This window comes from Pristiophorus japonicus, chromosome 1 (assembly GCF_044704955.1).
Source record: "Pristiophorus japonicus isolate sPriJap1 chromosome 1, sPriJap1.hap1, whole genome shotgun sequence".
Lineage (NCBI taxonomy): Eukaryota > Metazoa > Chordata > Chondrichthyes > Pristiophoridae > Pristiophorus > Pristiophorus japonicus.
Window position 1 is genome coordinate 313,557,293 of NC_091977.1, and position 18,995 is coordinate 313,576,287.

An 18,995-nucleotide genomic window follows, 5' to 3' on the forward strand; every position below is an offset into this window, starting at 1 on the left:
TTTTTCCTGTCTATCCTTCCTGAATGTTGAATACCCCTTGATGTTGAGTTCCCAGCCTTGGTCACCCTGGAGCCATGTTTCCGTGATACCAATTATATCATATTCGTTAATAGCTGCCTGTACGTTTAATTCATCCACCGTATTACGAATACTCCTTGCATTGAGGCACAGAGCCTTCAGGCTTGCCTTTTTAACACACTTTGCCCTTTTGAAATGTTGCTGTAATGTGGCCCTTTTTGATTTTTGCCTTGTTTTCTCTGCACTGCGCTTTAACTTTTTTTCTTTCTATCTCTTGCTTCTGCCCCCATTCTACTTCCCTCTGTCTCCCTGCATAGGTTCCCATCCCCTGCCATATTAGTTTAACCCCTTAGTTTAACCCCATACGCTTACTGGGGTCTCCCTGCTGAACTATTGATGAAGAGAGATCTCAAGGCCAGGCTCTCTCTTGTCCACCCTGACTTGAATAATCGTGTCGAATACAGACGTCAAAGTCAGCAAGGGTATCATGATCGTGCTACTGTGTCACGCATCATTTCTATCAATGATCCTGTGTATGTACTGAATTATGGTCAAAGTCCCAAGTGGATCGCCGGTACTGTTACGGCCAAGGAGGGTAACAGAGTGTTTATCGTTAAGCTCAAGAATGGGCATACATGCAGGAAACATGTCGATGAGATAAAGCTGCAGCACACGGATGAACCAGAACAGTCTGAGGAAGACACAATCAGTGACCAACCCACCTACCCTCAGTCATCAGAGGATTCCGCTGTCATCAATGAATCTGAACTTTCAATCCCTGACATGGTCATTGCCACTCCCATCAGATCGGCTACCCAGCCCCCAGTCATAACAGACTCAGAATGCTCGCCCAAGGCTGGAGTTGAACTGAGACGTTCAACTCGGGAGCGGAAAGTCCCGGACCATCTCAATTTGTAAACAGGCCGTTACTGATATCTTAAAGGGGGATATTGTCATGTATGTGTGTGCGTGTGTGTGGGTGGGGAGCGGGGGGAGGTTTGAGGAAAGGAGGATCAGCTTCATAAGGAAGTATTGTGTTCGATCCTTAGTCTCAGTCGGGGTGTGCCAATTGGCCTCCCTGACTCTGGGCTATAGAAGGTTCACCAGACTGATTCCTGGGATGGGGGGATTGTTCTATGAGAGAGTGAGTAGACTAGGCCTATATTCTCTAGAGTTTAGAAGAATATGAGGTAATCTCATTGAAACGTATGCAATTCTTAATGGGCTTGACAGGGTAGATGCTGGGTGGATGTTTCCCCTGGCTGGGGAGTCATGAACTAGGGGTCATAATCTTAGAATAAGGGGTCGGCCATTTAGGACTGAGAAGAGGAAAAATTTCTTCACTCAGAGGGTTGTGAACCTTTGGAATTCTGCACCCCAGAGGGCTGTGGATGCTTAATCGTTGAGTATATTCAAAGCCGAGATCAATAGATTTTTGGATGCTGAGGGAACCAAGGTACAGGGGGATAGTGTGGGAAGTCGGAGTTGAGGTAGAAGATCAGCCATGATCTCACTGAATGGCGGCGCAGGCTCGAAGGGCCTATTCCTATTTCGTATGTTCTTATGAGGGAATATTAGTCCAGGATTCCTGCTTGTGATTATTATTCCACACCCTTGATTCAGTGTCACCATCAAAGTGATTAGCTTGAAAGAGTTACTGGGTGTGACAAGGTGAAGGAGTTGAAAGAACATTAGTAGGGTCATAGTCAATAACTGAGGGTGTTTCAGGAATTTTGTTTCTGATTATACATATGTTAATTCAGCTTTCTCACTGTGTTGGGCTCAGTAACTCCTCCTCGACAGTGCATCTGATCTCATAGCAGTTAGTTGGTTGGCCCATTTTGAATTCATTGAAAATGCTGCTGCTCATACCCTAACTCACACCAAGTCCTGCTCACCCATCACCCCTGTGCTCGCTGACCTATATTGGCTCGCGGTCTGGCAGTGCCTCAATTTCAAAATTCATATCCACGTTTTGAAATCACTCCATGGCCTTGCCCCTCCCTATCTCTGCAACCTCCTCCAACCCTCCCAAATATCTGCATTCCTATAATTCTGGCCTATTGTGCATCCCTGATTTTCATCATTCCACCATTGCCGACTGTGCCTTCAGCTGCCCAGACCCTAAGCTCTGGAATTCCCTCCTTAAACATCTCTGCCTCCATCTTCTCCTTTAAGACATTCCATAAAACCTACCTCTTTGACCAAGCATTTGGTCACCTGCCCTAATATCTTTATGTGGCTCTGTGTCAACCTTTGTTTGATGATGTTCCTGTGAAGTGCCTATATATATGCTATATAAAATGCACATTGTTATTATTCTTCAGCATGTATTTTCAATGGGAATGCATAATGTCAGGTGTAACACAGACCTTGTGTGGACGCTGTTGTCAAATATTCAAAGGGCTTACATTATTTCACAAACAAACAAATTATGAAATGCATCATTCACTAATTGTCAATATGTTTCAGGCTGAATTCTTGCTGATTAAACACTATCAAAAATGGTTTTCCTCAGGCAATTAGCAATCCCGCTGGAATTTTAAAGAGGTGGAATCAAGACAGCCATGGAGAATACATTCAGACACAATGTCAACAGCTAGCAAGTAGAATCTCATTACATACCAGGAATGGAATGCAGCAATTCAATTTTCATAAAATGGATGTGAAATATTTCATAATTAGTAATGATGGTTTTGCATTATTAATATACTCATTATAACATGGTCTGTGTACCAACAAAAGCTTCTGAAATGCAGTCAGCCAGGGTCACACTCCCCCCTCATTATCCATTAAAAATAATCTGTGAAGTGTTAATCCAACAGCAGAGCTATATATTGGGATGGCTGCAATCTTTCCCAGTTTGCGTGCTGACACATGATAGCACATCTGCACCTGATGTCTCTTTCACCTCTCACCTGCATCATTGGTGGGCTCTGCAGTAACTCTCACTAAAATTGTATGTAATTAGTCGTACCTTTCCATTGGGTTATTAGAAGGCACATCATTGTGTGTTATTTCGGAGTCCCACATAAACTGGAGATTGGCAATAGCTGGTCTGATAGATATGATATAGATTATTTAAAAAAAATCACATCCAAAGTACAATAGGAAATATTTTTACTCACATTAGGCCCAAATTTCCCCAACCCCTTTTTCCGGCGCACTGTCCCGAGATGCGCCGACTTTGTGCGTTCAAAACGGTGCCCAAAGATTTACTAACTATTCTGGCCACTCTGCTGTGTGTCCCAGGTCCTGGCACGGCGTTTCTCGTGGAATGGGGGATGGAGCTACAGCCCTGCGCCGAAAACAGAGCCGGCAGCTGCGTGCATGTGCAGTAGCTCCTTGCCCTCCCAGCGCGTCCTGCAGGCTGTGAGCCTGACCCGATGCTCACCGCCCCATCCCTGACCGAGTGTCCTGCCGCACAGGCCGGCCGCTGCCTTCCCGCGCTGAGGGCCACAAGAAACAGGTTGGTGCGGGGAGAGTTTTGATCGGGGGGGCGGGGGGGGGGGGGGGGGGGGGAAGGAAGAGTTTTGATCGGGGTGGGGGGGGCAGGAGGGAAGGAGGAGAGTTTCTTTAAATGATTTAGAAAACGTCTCTGTCAGTGACACAATGCAATCGGCTGTTAAGAGCTGAGAATGACCAGAGAAAACTTTCTTTAGGTTTCATCTCTCAGTACCAGCAAATATCTGGTCATGGCTTTTGTTTTGGTAGTAATCATGAATTATGTCAATTTTGTAATAATCCCACAAATTCTTAGTGAACAACTGCGTGGATGCCTGTAGATACCCTGTTTTGAACATTCCATCAGCACCCACGGGTGCCTTATTGGGGAGTAACTGCATGGGCACTCTCAGGCACCTTGCGCAAGTGACCATGGTTCGTAGCCCTGCTAGCAAAATATTTAATTCATAAATGGTTTTATGAAACCCTTTGTCTTCTGATATAAATGATATTAAAAATTGCATATTTTATGAAGCTTTATATAGTGGAATGTGTAAATTATGCAAAAGTTGCAGTACAAGATCTGTATTAGTTGCTGTGAAGGTGTTTAGGGCTTTGCAAGGTCCTCTGTGCTTCCCTTCCCCCCCTATCTCTGGCTACCTGCGCTGATTTCTTAACTCTCCGCGAGAGTTTTCTGTGCGGACATAAGTGGCCACATACGCTGGCCTAAGTTAGTTTGGAGCAACTATTAGTTGTCCAAACTGGCTTAAATGGCCAAAACGGCTGGTAACGCGCCCTTTTGAAAAAAACACTAAACTAAAAAAAATCCTAACTAACTCACTTACACTGGCGCAAATTAACTGTGCAGAATGAGGGTTTTTAAGATACTCCAGAAAAATCAAGTTGCTCCAAAAAAAACAGAGCAACTCCTGGGCAAATTTGGGCCCATTATCTGCCAGAGTACAAGGGAAGGCTTCAAGGATGAATTTTATGAGTCTCCTTTAAAGTCCTCTTTTAGAATGTGACCATTTATACCCATTAAAGCACACACACAATGCAAGGAAAGTGTTCAGAGGGATTGACCACTCTAAAATAAAAGCTGATTCTGAGCTGATTAATTATTGCGTAACCTGGCAGATAACACTAAAGATCTTTCCTATTATGTCTTGTATGTTTATTGCAGATTATACAATCAATGACAAATCCACCAGCTATATAACTAAAAATTGAGATAAGTCGAGATATAAAATCCTTGAATCCAGAAAACTAGACCTCAGTGTTCCAAGCCTCATTGAGGTACAATATGTTGTTATCACTTTATCTCTTCGAGCCTGGAAATTCAAGATAGCCAACCTCCCTCCATCTCAAATTAATATACGTGTTGAAGATAATCCAATTCCATTTGGCTATGGACAAGAACAACACGTTTTTTTCAATTTCATAATGGTAACTGTTATATAGCAAAGAATTATACAGGTTCAGCTGCTTCCAGTGTGGTAGACTGCACAGCAAAATGTGGCCTTATCAATCAAATATATAATAAATTGTAAGTTAGACTGCGGTTTCAGTACCAATGTGCAAGTTTCTGCTGACTTGTTCTCTTCCCTTTCCATAAATAAAGGCTCAGTGTAAGTGCACACTTGCATGCTCCAGGACTCAATTGGTGTTGAAAAGCACTCGGAGTGGCAGAGACATTTGTACAGCCTGTTTCTCCTCCCCCCTCCTCCGACACCTCCATCTCAGCTTTCTTAATTTCCCCCTTCTGGTTTCCCAATATGTACCTCTCCTTCCTGGAGTCAGGGAACCCTAATGGGAGGCAGTGCTCTGAAACCAAAGCGTTCCCTGACTCACTCACTGAGGTTTAGCAGGAGAAAACAACATAGGTTGAGATTGTGAAGGATGATTTCATACCTGTATGGAGAAGTCTAGAAAAGGAGGAGGAAAAAAGACAGATTAAGGTTTACAGATCTGATTGCTACCCAGCAGTCACTACCGTACAGTGCATGTGTGGAGTTGGGGAGGACGGAATTGTTCTCGGCTCTGATACTCCCCCACATGGTCAAATAGCCTGCTAACACACACGGCCATGGCTTATTTTAACAAAGAGCATGCAACACTCAAGGAACTGTACCCTAGCAAGATTGCGAAGGAAGTTGAGAAAATCTTCAAGAAAAACAAAACAAAGATAAAAAATTCTTTAAGGTAGTCACAAGATATTGGCTAGCAAAATTCCACAAAACCTACAAAGATGGGTGGGAAAGCAAATTGTGAGGAGGATGCAAAGAATCTACAAAGGGATATAGACAGGCTAAGTGAGTGGGCAAAAATTTGGCAGATGGAGTATAATGTGGGAAAATGTGAGGTTATCCACTTTGGTAGAAACATAAAAATTTACAGCGCAGAAGGAGGCCATTTTGGCCCATCGTGTCCACGCCGGCCGACAAAGAGCCGCATGGCCCTCGGTCAGCAGACCTGAAGGTTAAATATAAACCTACGAATAATGAACAATGGCGGAAAGACAAAGATCACCCAGCCCAACCAGTCCACTTCACACAACTGTGACACCGCTTATACTGAAACTTTCTACACTCCACCCCAACCGGAGCCATGTGATCTGCTGGGAAGGGCAAAAAACAGATAAAAACCCAGGCCAATTTAGGGAGAAAAATCTGGGAAAATTCCTCTTCGACCCATCCAGACAATCGAAACTAGTCCAGGAGATCACCCTGGCTGTATTCGATTCTCTGCAATATTTACCATCATATCTTCGCCAGCCAACAAAAGGTTATTCAGTCTAATCCCAATTATCAACTCTAGGTCCGTAACCCTGCAGGTTATGGCACTTTAAGTGCCCATCCAACCATCTCTTAAAAGTGGTGAGGGCTTCTGCATCCACCACTCTTCCAGGCAGTGAGTTCCAGATCCCCACAATCCTCAAATCCCCTCTGAACCTTCCACAAAACACCTTAAAACTATGCCCCCTCATAATAGACCCCTCCACCAATGGAAATAGACCCTTACTATCCACTATGTCCAGGCCCCTCAATATTTTGTACACCTCAATAAGGTCTCCTCTCAACCTCCTCTGTTCCAACGAGAACAAACCCAGCCTATCCAATCTGAGCTCATAACTAAGATTCTCTATTCCAGGCAGCATCCTAGTAAATCTCCTCTGTGCCCTCTCTAGTGCAATCACATCCTTTCTATAATATGGCGACCAGAACTGCACGGAGTACTCCAGCTGTGGCCTAACCAAAGTATTAGACAATTTAAGCATAACCTCCCTGCTCTTATATTCTATGCCTTGGCGAATAAATGCAAGCATTCCATATGCCTTCTTAACCACCTTATCCACCTGGCGTGCAACTTTCAGAGATCTATGGACAAGCACTCCAAGGTCCCTTTGTTCATCTACACTATTAAGTGGTCTACCACTTAATGTGTATACCTTTCTTTATTAGCCCTCCCAAAGTGCATTATCTCACACTTCTCTGAATTAAATTCCATTTGTCACTGCTCTGCCCACCTGACCAGTATATTGATATCCTCTTGCAGCCCATGACTTTCCTCTTCATTATCAACCACACAGCCAATTTTAATGTTGTCTGCAAACTTCTTAATCATATTCCCTATATTCAAATCTAAACCGTTGATATATGCCACAAAAAGCAAGGGACCCAGTACTGAGCCCTGCGGAACCCCACTGGAAACATCCTTCCAGTCACAAAAACATCCATCAATCATTACCCTTTGCTTCCTACCTCCAAACCAATTTTAGATCCAACTTGCCACTTTGCCCTGGATCCCATGGGCTTTAACCTTCATGACCAGTCTTCCATGTGGGATCTTATCAAAAGCTTTGCTAAAGTCCATATACACTGCATCGTACGCACTACCCTCATCGACCCTCTTGGTTACCTCCTCAAAAAATTCAATCAGATTAGACAAACACGATCTTCCCTTAACAAATCCGTGCTGACTGCCCATAATTAATCCTTGCCTTTCCAAATGTAGATTTATCCTATCTTTCAGGAATTTTTCCACTAATTTTCCCACCACTGAGGTTAGGCTGACAGGCCTGTAATTACTCGGCCTATCCCTTTTTCCCTTCTTAAACAAGGGCACTACATTAGCAGTCCTCCAATCCTCCAGCACCATGCCCAAATCCAAAGAGGACTGGAAAATGATGGTCAAGGCCTCTGCTATTTCCTCTTTTACTTCGCTCAACAGCCTGGGATGCATTTCATCCGGGCCTGGGGACTTATCTACTTTCAAAGTTGCTAAACCCCTTAATATTTCCTCTCTCACTATATTTATTTCAAACAGAATATCACACTCCTCCTTGATAGCAGTATCTGCATTGCCCCTTTCCTTTGTGAAAGCAGATGCAAAGTATTTGTTAAGAACCTTCCCAACATCTTCCACCTCCACACAGAGATTACCTTCATGGTCTCCAATAGGCCCTACCTTTTCTTTAGTTACCCTTTTACTCTTAATGTATTTATAGAACATTTTAGGGTTTTCCTTAATTTTACTAGCCAAGAATTTTTCATGCTGTCTCTTAGCATTTCTAATATCCTTTTCAGTTTTGCCTCTTAACTTTCTATATTCCTCCAAAAATTCTATAGTATTTAACCGTTGATATATGACATAAGCGTCCCTTTTTTTCTTAATCCTCCCCTGTAAGTCCCAAGACATCCAGGGGGCTCTAGAATTATTATCTGCACCCTTTTTCTTTAACGGCACATGTTTGGCCTGAGCCTTCCGGATCTTCTCCTTTAATGCCTCCCACAGTTCTGACACTGACTTACCCGCAAGTAGCTGTTTCCAGTCCACTATGGTCAAATCACTCCTTAACTTCGCAAAATTAGCTTTTCCCCAAATCGGGATTTTTATTTCAGGCCTATCCTTGTCCTTATCCATAACCGACTTGAATCTGACTGAATTATGGTCACTGGCACCCAAGTGCTCTCCCACTAATACCCCTTCAACCTGCCCAGCTTCATTCCACCAAACTAAATCCAAGACCGCCCCCTCTCGTATTGGGCTTGCTACGTACTGACTAAAAAAGTTCTCTTGAATGCATTTCAAGAATTCTGCACCCTCTATATCCTTCACACTATATTTGTCCCAATCAATATTCGGATAGTTAAAATCCCCTACTATTACTACCCCATGGTTTTTAGACTTCACAGCAATTTGCCTACATATTTGCTCCTCTATCTCCCTCTCACTGTTTGGGAGTCTATAATACACACCCAGCAGTGTGATCGCCCCTTTTTTATTTTTCAATTCGACTCATATGGCCTCATTTGATGATCCCTCTAACATATCATCCCTCCTCACTGCTGTAATAGTTTCTTTAATCAGTACTGCGACCCCAACCACCCCACCCTTTTTACCCCCCTCTTTGTCTTGTCTAAAAATCCTGTAACTAGGAATATTTGATCTGCCAAACCTGCCGCTCTTTCAGCCATGTTTCTGTAATGTTTATAATGTCATACTCCCTAGTATCTACCTGTGCTCTTAGCTCATCCGCCTTATTCGCTATACTCCTTGCATTAAAGTATATACCATTTAGCACAGGAAGACATCCTTGCTTACTACTTACTAAGCCTTGTTTCCTGTCTTACAGATTTGCTTTTTAGATTCTTGCTATCCAATTTCTGCTTACTTCTTTCCCTATTGAATTTGTTCTCAGGTTCCCACCCCCCTGCCAAGTTAGTTTAAACTCTCCCCAACAGCACTAGCAAAACTCCCCGCGAGGGTATTGGTCCTGGCACTGTTGAGGTGCAACCCGTCTGGTTTGTACAGGTCCCATCTACCCCAGAAGCGGTCCCAATGTCTCAAGAATTTAAAGTAGGAAAAATAAAAAAGCAAATTATTTAAATGGGGAGAGATTACAAAATGCTGCAGTGCAGAGGGATCTGGGGGTCCTTGTACATGAAACATAAAAAGGTAGCATGCAGATACAACAAGTAATTAGGAAGGCAAATGGACTGTTGGCATTTATTGCAAGGGAGATGGAGTATAAAAGTACGTAAGTCCTAGTATACAGGGCGTTGGTAAGATCACACCTAGAGTACTGCGTACAGTTTTGGTCTCCTTATTTAAGGAAGGATATACTTGCATTGGAGGCAGTTTAGAGAAGGTTCACGGGGTTGATTCCTGAGATGAAGGGATTGTCATATGAAGAAAGGTAGAGCAGGTTGGGCCTATACTCATTGGAGTTTAGAAGACTGAGAGATGATCTTATTGAAACGTACAAGATTCTGAGAGGGCAAGACAGGGTAGCTGCAGAGAGTATGTTTCCCCTCGTAGGGAATCTCGAACTCAGGGGCATAATGTCAGAATAAGGGGTCGCCCATTTAAAATGGAAATGAGGAGGAATTTCTTCTCTCGGAGGGTCATGAATTTTTGGAATTCTCTACCACAGAGAGCTGTTGAGGCTGGAGATAGACAGATTTTTGAACGATAAGGGAGTCAAGGGTTATGGGGAGCGGGCAGGGAAGTGGAGTTAAGGCCAGAATCAGATCAGCCATAATCTTATTGAATTGCTGAGCAGGCTCGAGGGGCCAAATGGCCTACTCCTGCTCCTATTTCTTATGTTCACAGTTGGGGAGGGTAGAAGAGAGATAGAGAGAGAAGCATGTAAATAACAAAAGCAAACTGAACTTCTGAGCACACTGCTGAAGTAACAGTGGAAAAGGCAGTGCAACTTTTCTTCTGAATTCCATGGAGTTATTTTGATACAGAAGGCAACTGGATACATATGATTGCTGGGAGGCTAGAAAATGATGGTAGGTGAAGGGAATAGGAGACAGAATTGGGAATACATCATGGAAGGCATGAGAGGGTACCTGTGAGAACAAAGAATCATAGTTAGAAGCATAAGGAATGCACTTTAAAAAAATCTTCAATGGATTAATTTGAGTTCAAATCTCACCCCGTTACTCTGATAGTTGGATTACATACATCACAGCTCCCCAAATAGTAGTATGATCGTAGGGTTTCTGGGATAATTTCATTGGAACAAATTAAAAATAATCTATGGTGCCCATTTCATTAATTTAGTCAAGATATCCAAAAGAAATATGCTCAAAAAGTTTAAAACAATCTACAATTAGGTGTTTCTATCTTTTAGAATATGCATTTGTCCTGGATGTATAAAGAGCTGGAGCGGTGGGCCTGGGACAGCTCCGCAGGTCAGGCTATAAAAGAGCCTGACCTGCTCCAAGTGTGTGACAATTTTGAGATGGGCAACGTCATCAAAACCCTGGTCGCCATTTTGGAGTGTGGGCAGGAACATCGGCGGGGCCCAGGTACAGAGGAGTGGGAAGGTTGGGGCGGATGAGCGGCGTAGGAGCGGTGAGAGATCGTGGCAGAGATGAGGCGAATGTTTGGCGGAGGAGCGGTGAGAGATTCTGGCGGAGATGTGGTGAATGTTTGTGGCGGAGGAGTGGTGAGAGATTGTGGCGGAGGAGTGGTGAGAGATTGTGGCGGAGGTGCGGCAAATGAGGGTGCGGGGCCCAGAAGAGTCGAGAGCCCAGGGGCAGCATGGGCCAGCCCACACTGCGATGTATGTGTGCACTAGGTCCGTGCAGCAAAGCAGGTCTCTCCAGTCGTCCTGGTTAACCCTTGCCACTGGATAAAGGCCAAGTTCTATCAAACCTCTGTGGTGGCTGGTGTGCAACAGTCACCACACGTTAAAAAAATTCACGCACAGGTATCTTCCACCCCCTCAATTGGCGTTCAGGACTGGAATATCGGGTCCTTCATTGAAACATCTGTGAACTCATGGAAGCAAGTCATCCTCGTTCGAGGGATCACCTATGATGATGATGATAATTAGTGAAGCGTAATCTGCAATTTCTGCACTGGCTTATTGTGATATACTGACACATTAAACTAAAGCTATTCCAATATATCTGTAAACATTTTTCTCTACTTTTGTTTCTTACATTATTATTGCATCTGAACATTATATTGAATTTTAAACATTTATATCTGATGCATTGCCATTATGTTTATGTCCGAGGGATTCTTATTGTACTGCAGTTCTTAATCCGCAACACTTGTTATTGCTAATAAACACATAAGTTGGATCAGAATTTCTTTACAGCAAAGAATCAGATTGGCAAATTTAAATATTATTCATGGTTCATGATTCAATAACAACCTTCAAAAGGGAAATGAATAAACACTTGAAGGGGAAAAAATTGCAGGGCTATGGACAAAAGGGCAGGGCAGTGGGACTAATTGGATAGCTGTTTCAAAGAGCCAGCACAGGCACGATGGGTCGAATGCATCTTTCTGTGCTGTATCGCTCGATGTACAGATGAACCTAGAATCTGCAGAGACATCCACAAATAATGTACAGAAATAATGATTGAAAATCGGCTCTGTAGAAACACTACATGCATTCATGTCTGTATGACTCAAATCACTTTCTTTCCTCATGTACTTAAGCATTTACCAGCCACACATCTTCTGCACTGGTGTAAAGTAAGAGTCTTGGATGCTCTTCTTGTTTGACTAATTGTAGGATAAATAAACAGCTAGAAATTTGAACGTCAAACATGGTACGATTTAAAAGACATGTTTAAATCTGAACAGATGTAAAATCTGCAAGAATACAGGGATAAAGAAAAAAGTATCAATACTGGAAATCAAGTAAAGACGCATCGCTGGTGAGTCAGCATCTGAGAGAAATATGATGGACACATCAGAAAAATAACCTAGCATAACGAACTTAGTGGGGAAAAAAATGCACCTACATAAATCTGCATTGTGAGTAGCATACCACATTCTTTCTAGTCATCACCAGTGATTGATAAATATCTTATTCCTGCAGTGAATTACTACAAAGAACAACCACTGACAAGATCCCGTAGTTTAAAGAGATTTGTTAAATAAACGGTGTACCTTGTCGCCCAGAAGGGAAAGGCCATGTTCTGCAGTTTTTGCGTTTGAAAACTAATCAAGCTTATTTGAAAATAAAAGGTTCATGCAGCCACTTGGGTGTCAATTAAACACAGCCCACTTTAATGAGATTGCGAAGTGAACAGCTGCATTATATGAATAGAAGAAAGATTATTATGAACATTTAGTACCCAGCCAAAAAAAAACTATATAGAACCATCTGCATGTCAGGTTTGCTAAATATTTTTAGAATTTGAGAATACATGAATACTATGTTGGGGCCCAAACAGTAATTAAAGCACTGGTAGGATAATTACAGCTAGTCTTAAGGTTCATTTGGCATATGACATTTCTTGATGAATTTTATCAGCATTCTCTTCCTCTATATTGAAACTGGATGTCTGCTAGGCAAAGTTTTATTCTGTTTAAATAAAACTTGTCTGGGGGGCAGGGGTGGGCTCTGATGGTCAGCATGTTTATCCATTGAGTAGCTGAGTCATACAGACCAGGATCATCCCAGGTTCAATTCCTGGTCTGTGCTGAGTTAGTTGATCTGAGTCAGGAAAGCAGCAGGGTTGCTACAATTGCCCTTATCGCCCCAGTTAAGGAGGGGAAAATCAGCCCACTCCTGATTGTTGTCCAGTTTCCTCTGCCGGAAGTCTGAATGTGTGACTATTCAATGAGAGCTGAATCGGTTAGCTGTGATACCTCTGTAAGATCATAAGAAATAGGAAAAGGAGTAGGCCATACGGCCCCTTGAGCCTGCTCCACCATTCAGTATTATGGCTAATCTGATCATGGACTCAGCTCCACTTCCCTGCCTGCTCCCCATAACCCCTTATCCTCATATCATTTAAGAAACTGTCTATTTCTGTCTTAAATGTATTCAATCTCCCAGCTTCCACTGCTCTTTGAGGCAGCGAATTCCACAGATTTATAACCCTCTGAGAAGAAATTTCTCATCTCAGTTTTAAATGGGCAGCCCCTTATTCTAAGATCATGCCCTCTAGTTCTAGTCTCCCCCATCAGTGGAAACATCCTCTCTGCATCCACCTTGTCAAGCCCCCTCATAATCTTATACGTTTCGTGTCAAAGCTGACGCTTGAATAATGGCTACTTAGTCAAGGCAGCAGAGCGTACCTCGGACAAGGGAATCTCACGCAGGCAAGGAGTTATCTATCACCTTCAGAAGGTGAAAGGGGAAAGGTGAAAATTGAGAGAGAAAACTAATAATAAACTTGAGGGAAGATGTTTCCTTAAATATGAACACAATGAAGATCTTAAATTAAACGGATATAAAACTTTACAAAGAGAATAATTTATTCATAGGAAAGCAACAGATGCAAATACTTGACAAAATAATTTTTTTTAATGGTAGTGCAACTAGTAGAAGAGGCAAATTGCCACTCTACAGTGTGCAAATGTTAGTATCAGTAATGCCACAGTAAGGGAAGATGGTGTGCAAAGTCTTCCCTCACTGGCACTTGTGCATGATGTCATGTCCAGTGGAATTCAGTCACCTCAGAGTAATCAGAAAGCTGCAAACATCCAGGTCTGAATCATCTACAGAAGAAAACTATATTTAGCAAGAAATAATTAACTCTTGGGTTGCCCTGATCATGGAGGGCTTGATAGGGTCAGATAAAGAGGGATGGGAGGAGGCTCATGTGGAGCTTAAACGCTAGCATAAACCAGTACGGCTGAATGGTTGGTTTCTGTGCTGTAAATTCAGTGGGGGAGAAATTAATCTGCTTTGCACCTCCCGATAGCACCTGGTTGGGGGGGGGGGGGGTGGCGGTAACAGGGCGCTAAGGGGTTAGCAATCGGGCATCTTGAATTCAGCAATGCCCGTGAACCTCAGTGCCGGGTTAGCGCTGGCGCTAACACTTATTGCCTGGGCCTCTTGCGCCGCGTAGATCGTGATGTCATTAAATGCGCAGCGCCCCGTTACCGCCCCCTGCTGTATCGCCGGGCGTCAGCAACGGCAGGAAGAGGAGGTGTTGTCACCGCAGCTGGCCGCTTGGGGAGTGCTAATTAAAGGCAGTGGTTTTCAGGTAGGCCAACCTTTATTCTTTACACTAATCTGGTGTCTGCTAAAAGTTTTCAGTGCTTCATTGCTGCGAGATGTCCAAGCCCTCCACTTTGTGAGTGTTTAGGGCTGCAAGTTTAGGGCTGCAATGGCAGCCTGGCAACACAGTACTGAGCACCATCAATGGGCCTTCCCTTTAAGTGAGGGAAGCAGCCTCTGATGCCAGCAGCATTGGCTCTCCATATTGTTCAGCGCGCTCGCACTTTAGCTCCCCAAGAGAAATGGTTAGCGCTTGATTTAGCGTCCCACTTCCTTCTCGGAGCGCTAAGGCTGAACTTCCCGGGAGCAGAAAATCATTATTGCCTGCCGATACTTTTCACAGATTTCAAAAGTTATCGACCCAAATGGGGCACTACGGAATTTCTAGCCCTATGTAATTGCAGGTACTCAGCAAGGCTAGGAACTGATAACAATATTGCAAAGACAACTGGTGAAATTCTGTACCTTAGTCGAGTAATTGCATTTAAGGGGGAGCTAGATAAGTACATGAGGGAGAAAGGAATAGAAGGATATGGTGATAGGGTGCGATGAAGAGGGGTGGGAGGAGGCGGTTGTGGAGCACAAACACCAGCATGGACTGGTTGGGCCCAATGGTCTGTGGCTGGGCTGTAAATTCTATGTAATTCTGACCGTCAATAATGAACTGCAGGAATTGAAACAAAAGCAAAATTGAGGAAGATAGGACCGAATGGCCTCCTTTGTGAGGTAAATTTCTATGATTCTATGATTTATTGAATCAACCCAGTACCGTCGGAATAAAAAAAGTCACCTGCACAACATGTACAAAATAATTTTTTAAATCTTTATTTAATGAAAGAAATTTTCAGTGTGTCAAATATGAAATTGAATATACAAAAACTTTACATCAGTCCTGCAAACAAAGAAAAATAAAATCCTTAACTAGGAAATCCTAGCATTACTTTACTGCATGAAAGAGAAAATGGATTTGGGGGGGGGGGGGGGGCAGCTTATGGCAGTTGAGGACTACACAGCACACTGTGCCAAGATCCCTAGTTACACAGAAGTTTAGAATAAAAATCTACACAATGTTCTTCTGAAGAACCCAACTAGTCTGTAATACAACTTTGTTTTAAAACCATGAAATGCAACAAACTATTTACTGAATCAAATCACTGTATCCCGAATCCCCACCCTTCCCAGAACACTCAGTTAGTCATGTCCACAGTAACGTCCCCTCCATAAAAGGGTCAATGAAGAATTTACTTAATGTTAACAGATCACAAAGTTTTTGCTCTCGGGCATTGGTCAACAAATGGGACTCACTGCCTCGATGATCCCTATTCTTTGGCTTGACACACCAATCTACTGTATACCACTACATTCCAGAAATGGCCCTCCCACCCCGTCCCCACCCCACCCCACATTTTTACATTTAAAACAAGAAAAACAACCCCAGCAATTTTGTTCCCTTGTAAAAAGAATGCGCGCAAGAAGTTTCATTTTGAAATCTGGTTACTGATTCTGGCATAATGATCCTACAGATTGGCAAAAAATGTACAACATTCCAGGGTCTTCTGTTAAAAGTCTGAGATCTGTTACATTAAGTCAATTGTTTACAAACAGCTGCTTCAAATAAAATCATTCAGCTCGGCTTCAAGCGCAGCTGCCATTTCGTCAGCTTCTGAACTGCTGTCATCTTCGTTGCTAGAGAGCTTGCTGGAATCGCTGCCTGCTCCATCATCTTCCAACTTTCGCTTGTGTCCCCTTCAATAACAGAAAACACACCACGTTATTGAGAGGGAAAAAAAAACATTTGTTTCTTTCTGGCTGTTAATTTTCGAGAGCTCAGTGTGAGAGAAATATAGATAGGCACAAAACTACCCACAGAAAGTGTGTACTGACTTCATATCAACAAGGTCACAGACTGTCAGGGTAATCAGCATCCACTTATGCGGTTATGTCTATCTTTCTTCATACAGGTTAAGTTGTGCATTTATAATTACTGCTTAATAAAGGGGTAAAATTGCGATGTCAAAAAGATTAATCAGCAGAGGACACACAATTAATTGGCTACAGTAAAAATTAACCAAGCAGTTTATTTCATGAGTCTTTCTACCTCACTCTCCTCTTTTAAGACGCTCCTTAAAAATCTACCACTTTGAGCAAGCTTTTGGTCACCTGTTCTAAAATCTCCTTATATGGCTCAGTATCAACTTTTGTTTGATAGTGCTCCTCTGCAGCACCTTGGGACATTTTACTACGTTAAAGAAGCTATATAAATGCAAGTTGTTGTTGAGTGTGTACAAGAGGGAGAGAGAGAAAAGACCAAGATCACGGAACTCGCGAGTTATCCCTTAAACTATACAGTTATACAAGTCGTCTTCACGAGAATACAATGAGCTGTTATCATTTCCAACTGCAAATTTCATCTGCAATACAGGTGGAAAAAAATAATTTGATTTCTTTACTCCATCATTCGTTACGGGCGGGACCTATTTAAGCACAGATGGTGCTTTAATACTGTTCATTTGTTGATTCAATGCTGTTTTTTTTCTGGCCATGGGAATCCCTACATCAATAAAACAAACTCTTCCAAAGGATTAGTCTGAAACATGCTTCAACACTAGCAGAAAAATAATTACACTTGGGGATAGTTGCTCACTCAGATTATATGCCATGTTACCAACTTAGCTATCTCTTGAAATGGGGGAACGTACAAATGGTGCTATTATTTCAAATAACAAGTCTAGACTTTAATACTTTTGTCATACAAGAAAATCTGATAAACAGACACAAAGTACAGGTGGCACATATATTAAATGGCCCAATTAATACACTATTTCAAATCAGAAAACAAGAAACCTAATGATATATTAATTACCCTGCATTTCATTGAAATGTGCAGGAAAATTAAAGTTTATCACAGCCAAATTATTTCTTCTATTCCAGACCTGCCTTTGGGTTTAAAGGAAACACTTAGCTAATCTATTATCAGGCTTTACAGATGTTGACAATGAATGAATCATTTTTTAAACTATTATCATGTCCAAGTGTTCAAACACCTGCCAGATTTAGAATAAATTTCTGCCCTTCTGTCAAATCAGCTCCTCTGGCCTGTTAGCTGTGCCATTCGGTGAAGTGTCCGAGGGCAAGAAAACTGTATTTGCATAAGTGGTTGTGTAGTGAACGCTTAATATTAACGAGAATTTCAATAGTAGTATTACAAATATACATTAGGTCTTTCAGTATGGCATTATCTAGATGCTTTTAGCGATCACTGATAGCAGAAGAGCTGCTGGCCATTCAAAAATGGCAGCCGCTGCGGGACCTACCGACAGCAGAGCATTGGCTGCCATTTTTTGCCCCAATAATGGGTGGCGATAAAGGCCCCAATTTCTTGGCGGAAGTCTTTGCATTTAACACAAAAGCTGTAAGTACATCATGGGAGATAGAGCAAAAAATAATAAATGACCAGAAATAAGAGGAAGGGAAGAACAAAGTTACTTGTCTCTTAAACACGGCATTCATGTACTATTTTGCTCGTGTTTTATTAGTATTACAGTGATGGTTGAACCAGTCATGTTTAGGCTGCAGTGGGACCACAATAAACGTCAAAGAGTGCACTTCATGTCCCAGACTAATCCTTGAGCCATGTCACAAGAAACCTACTACAGGCTGTAGTGTAAGTTAAATGCTTCATGCATTCTTTTATCTCACTTTAGGTGATCCAGGATCAACCTGAATTGCTTGATCCAGAATTGAATATAAATGGCGTGTAACATTTCATGACAGGATGCTGCCTCATTATCACTATAAAACTGAAGAAATGTGCACACTTTGTGAGTCATCATATACAGAAGAACTTTATTGCTGTTGCTTTTCAATGGCTCAGAAAAATGTCAGCCATGTTCGTAAAGCAGTTTTGTCCAATAGTGTCAGCCATGACTCAGTGGGTAGCACTCTCACCTCCAAGGCAGAAGATTGAGGGTCAAGTCCCACTTGAGAGACTTGGGCACATAATCTAGACTAACACTTCAGTGCAGTACTGAGGGAGTGCTGCACTGTTGGAGACGCTGTTTTGTGGATGGGATATAAAGGCGAGGCCCCGTCTCTCAGGTGGATGTAAAAGCTCCTATGACACTATTTTGAGGAGCAGGGGAGTTATCCTTGGTGTCCTGGCCAATATTTATCCTTCAATAAACATCACTAAAAAACAGATTATCTGGTCATTATCACATTGCTGTTTGTGGGAGCTTGCTGTGCGCAAAATGTGGGGTAGCTCTATTGATAAAGGATGCAATCACTGCAATAGTGAGAAACGATATTGGCTCAAATAATCAGGATGTTGAAACAGTTTGGGTGGAGATAAGGAATAATAAGGGGAAAAAGTCACTGGTGGGCATAGTCTACAGGCCCCCTAACAGTAGCAACTTTGTTGGTCGGAGTATAAACCAAGTAATAGTGGGGGCTTGTGAAAAGGGAACAGCAATAATCATTGGTGATTTTAACCTCCATATTGATTGGACAAATCAAATTGGTCCAGGTAGCCTTGAGGAAGAGT

General features: G+C 42.5%; 1 protein-coding gene across 3 annotated transcripts in view; it reads right to left on the reverse strand.

Annotated features, from left to right (window-relative positions):
* Window positions 1-15,254: 15,254 nt before the first annotated feature.
* Window positions 15,255-18,995, reverse strand: part of ctdp1 (CTD (carboxy-terminal domain, RNA polymerase II, polypeptide A) phosphatase, subunit 1) — a 385,081-nt gene continuing 381,340 nt past the window's right edge. For all 3 annotated transcript variants that reach the window (XM_070888570.1, XM_070888569.1, XM_070888571.1), the window contains one exon: window positions 15,255-16,198. In XM_070888570.1, coding sequence (XP_070744671.1) covers window positions 16,063-16,198 — 136 coding nt within the window. In that variant the 3' untranslated portion in view covers window positions 15,255-16,062. The remainder of the gene's footprint in view (window positions 16,199-18,995) is intronic.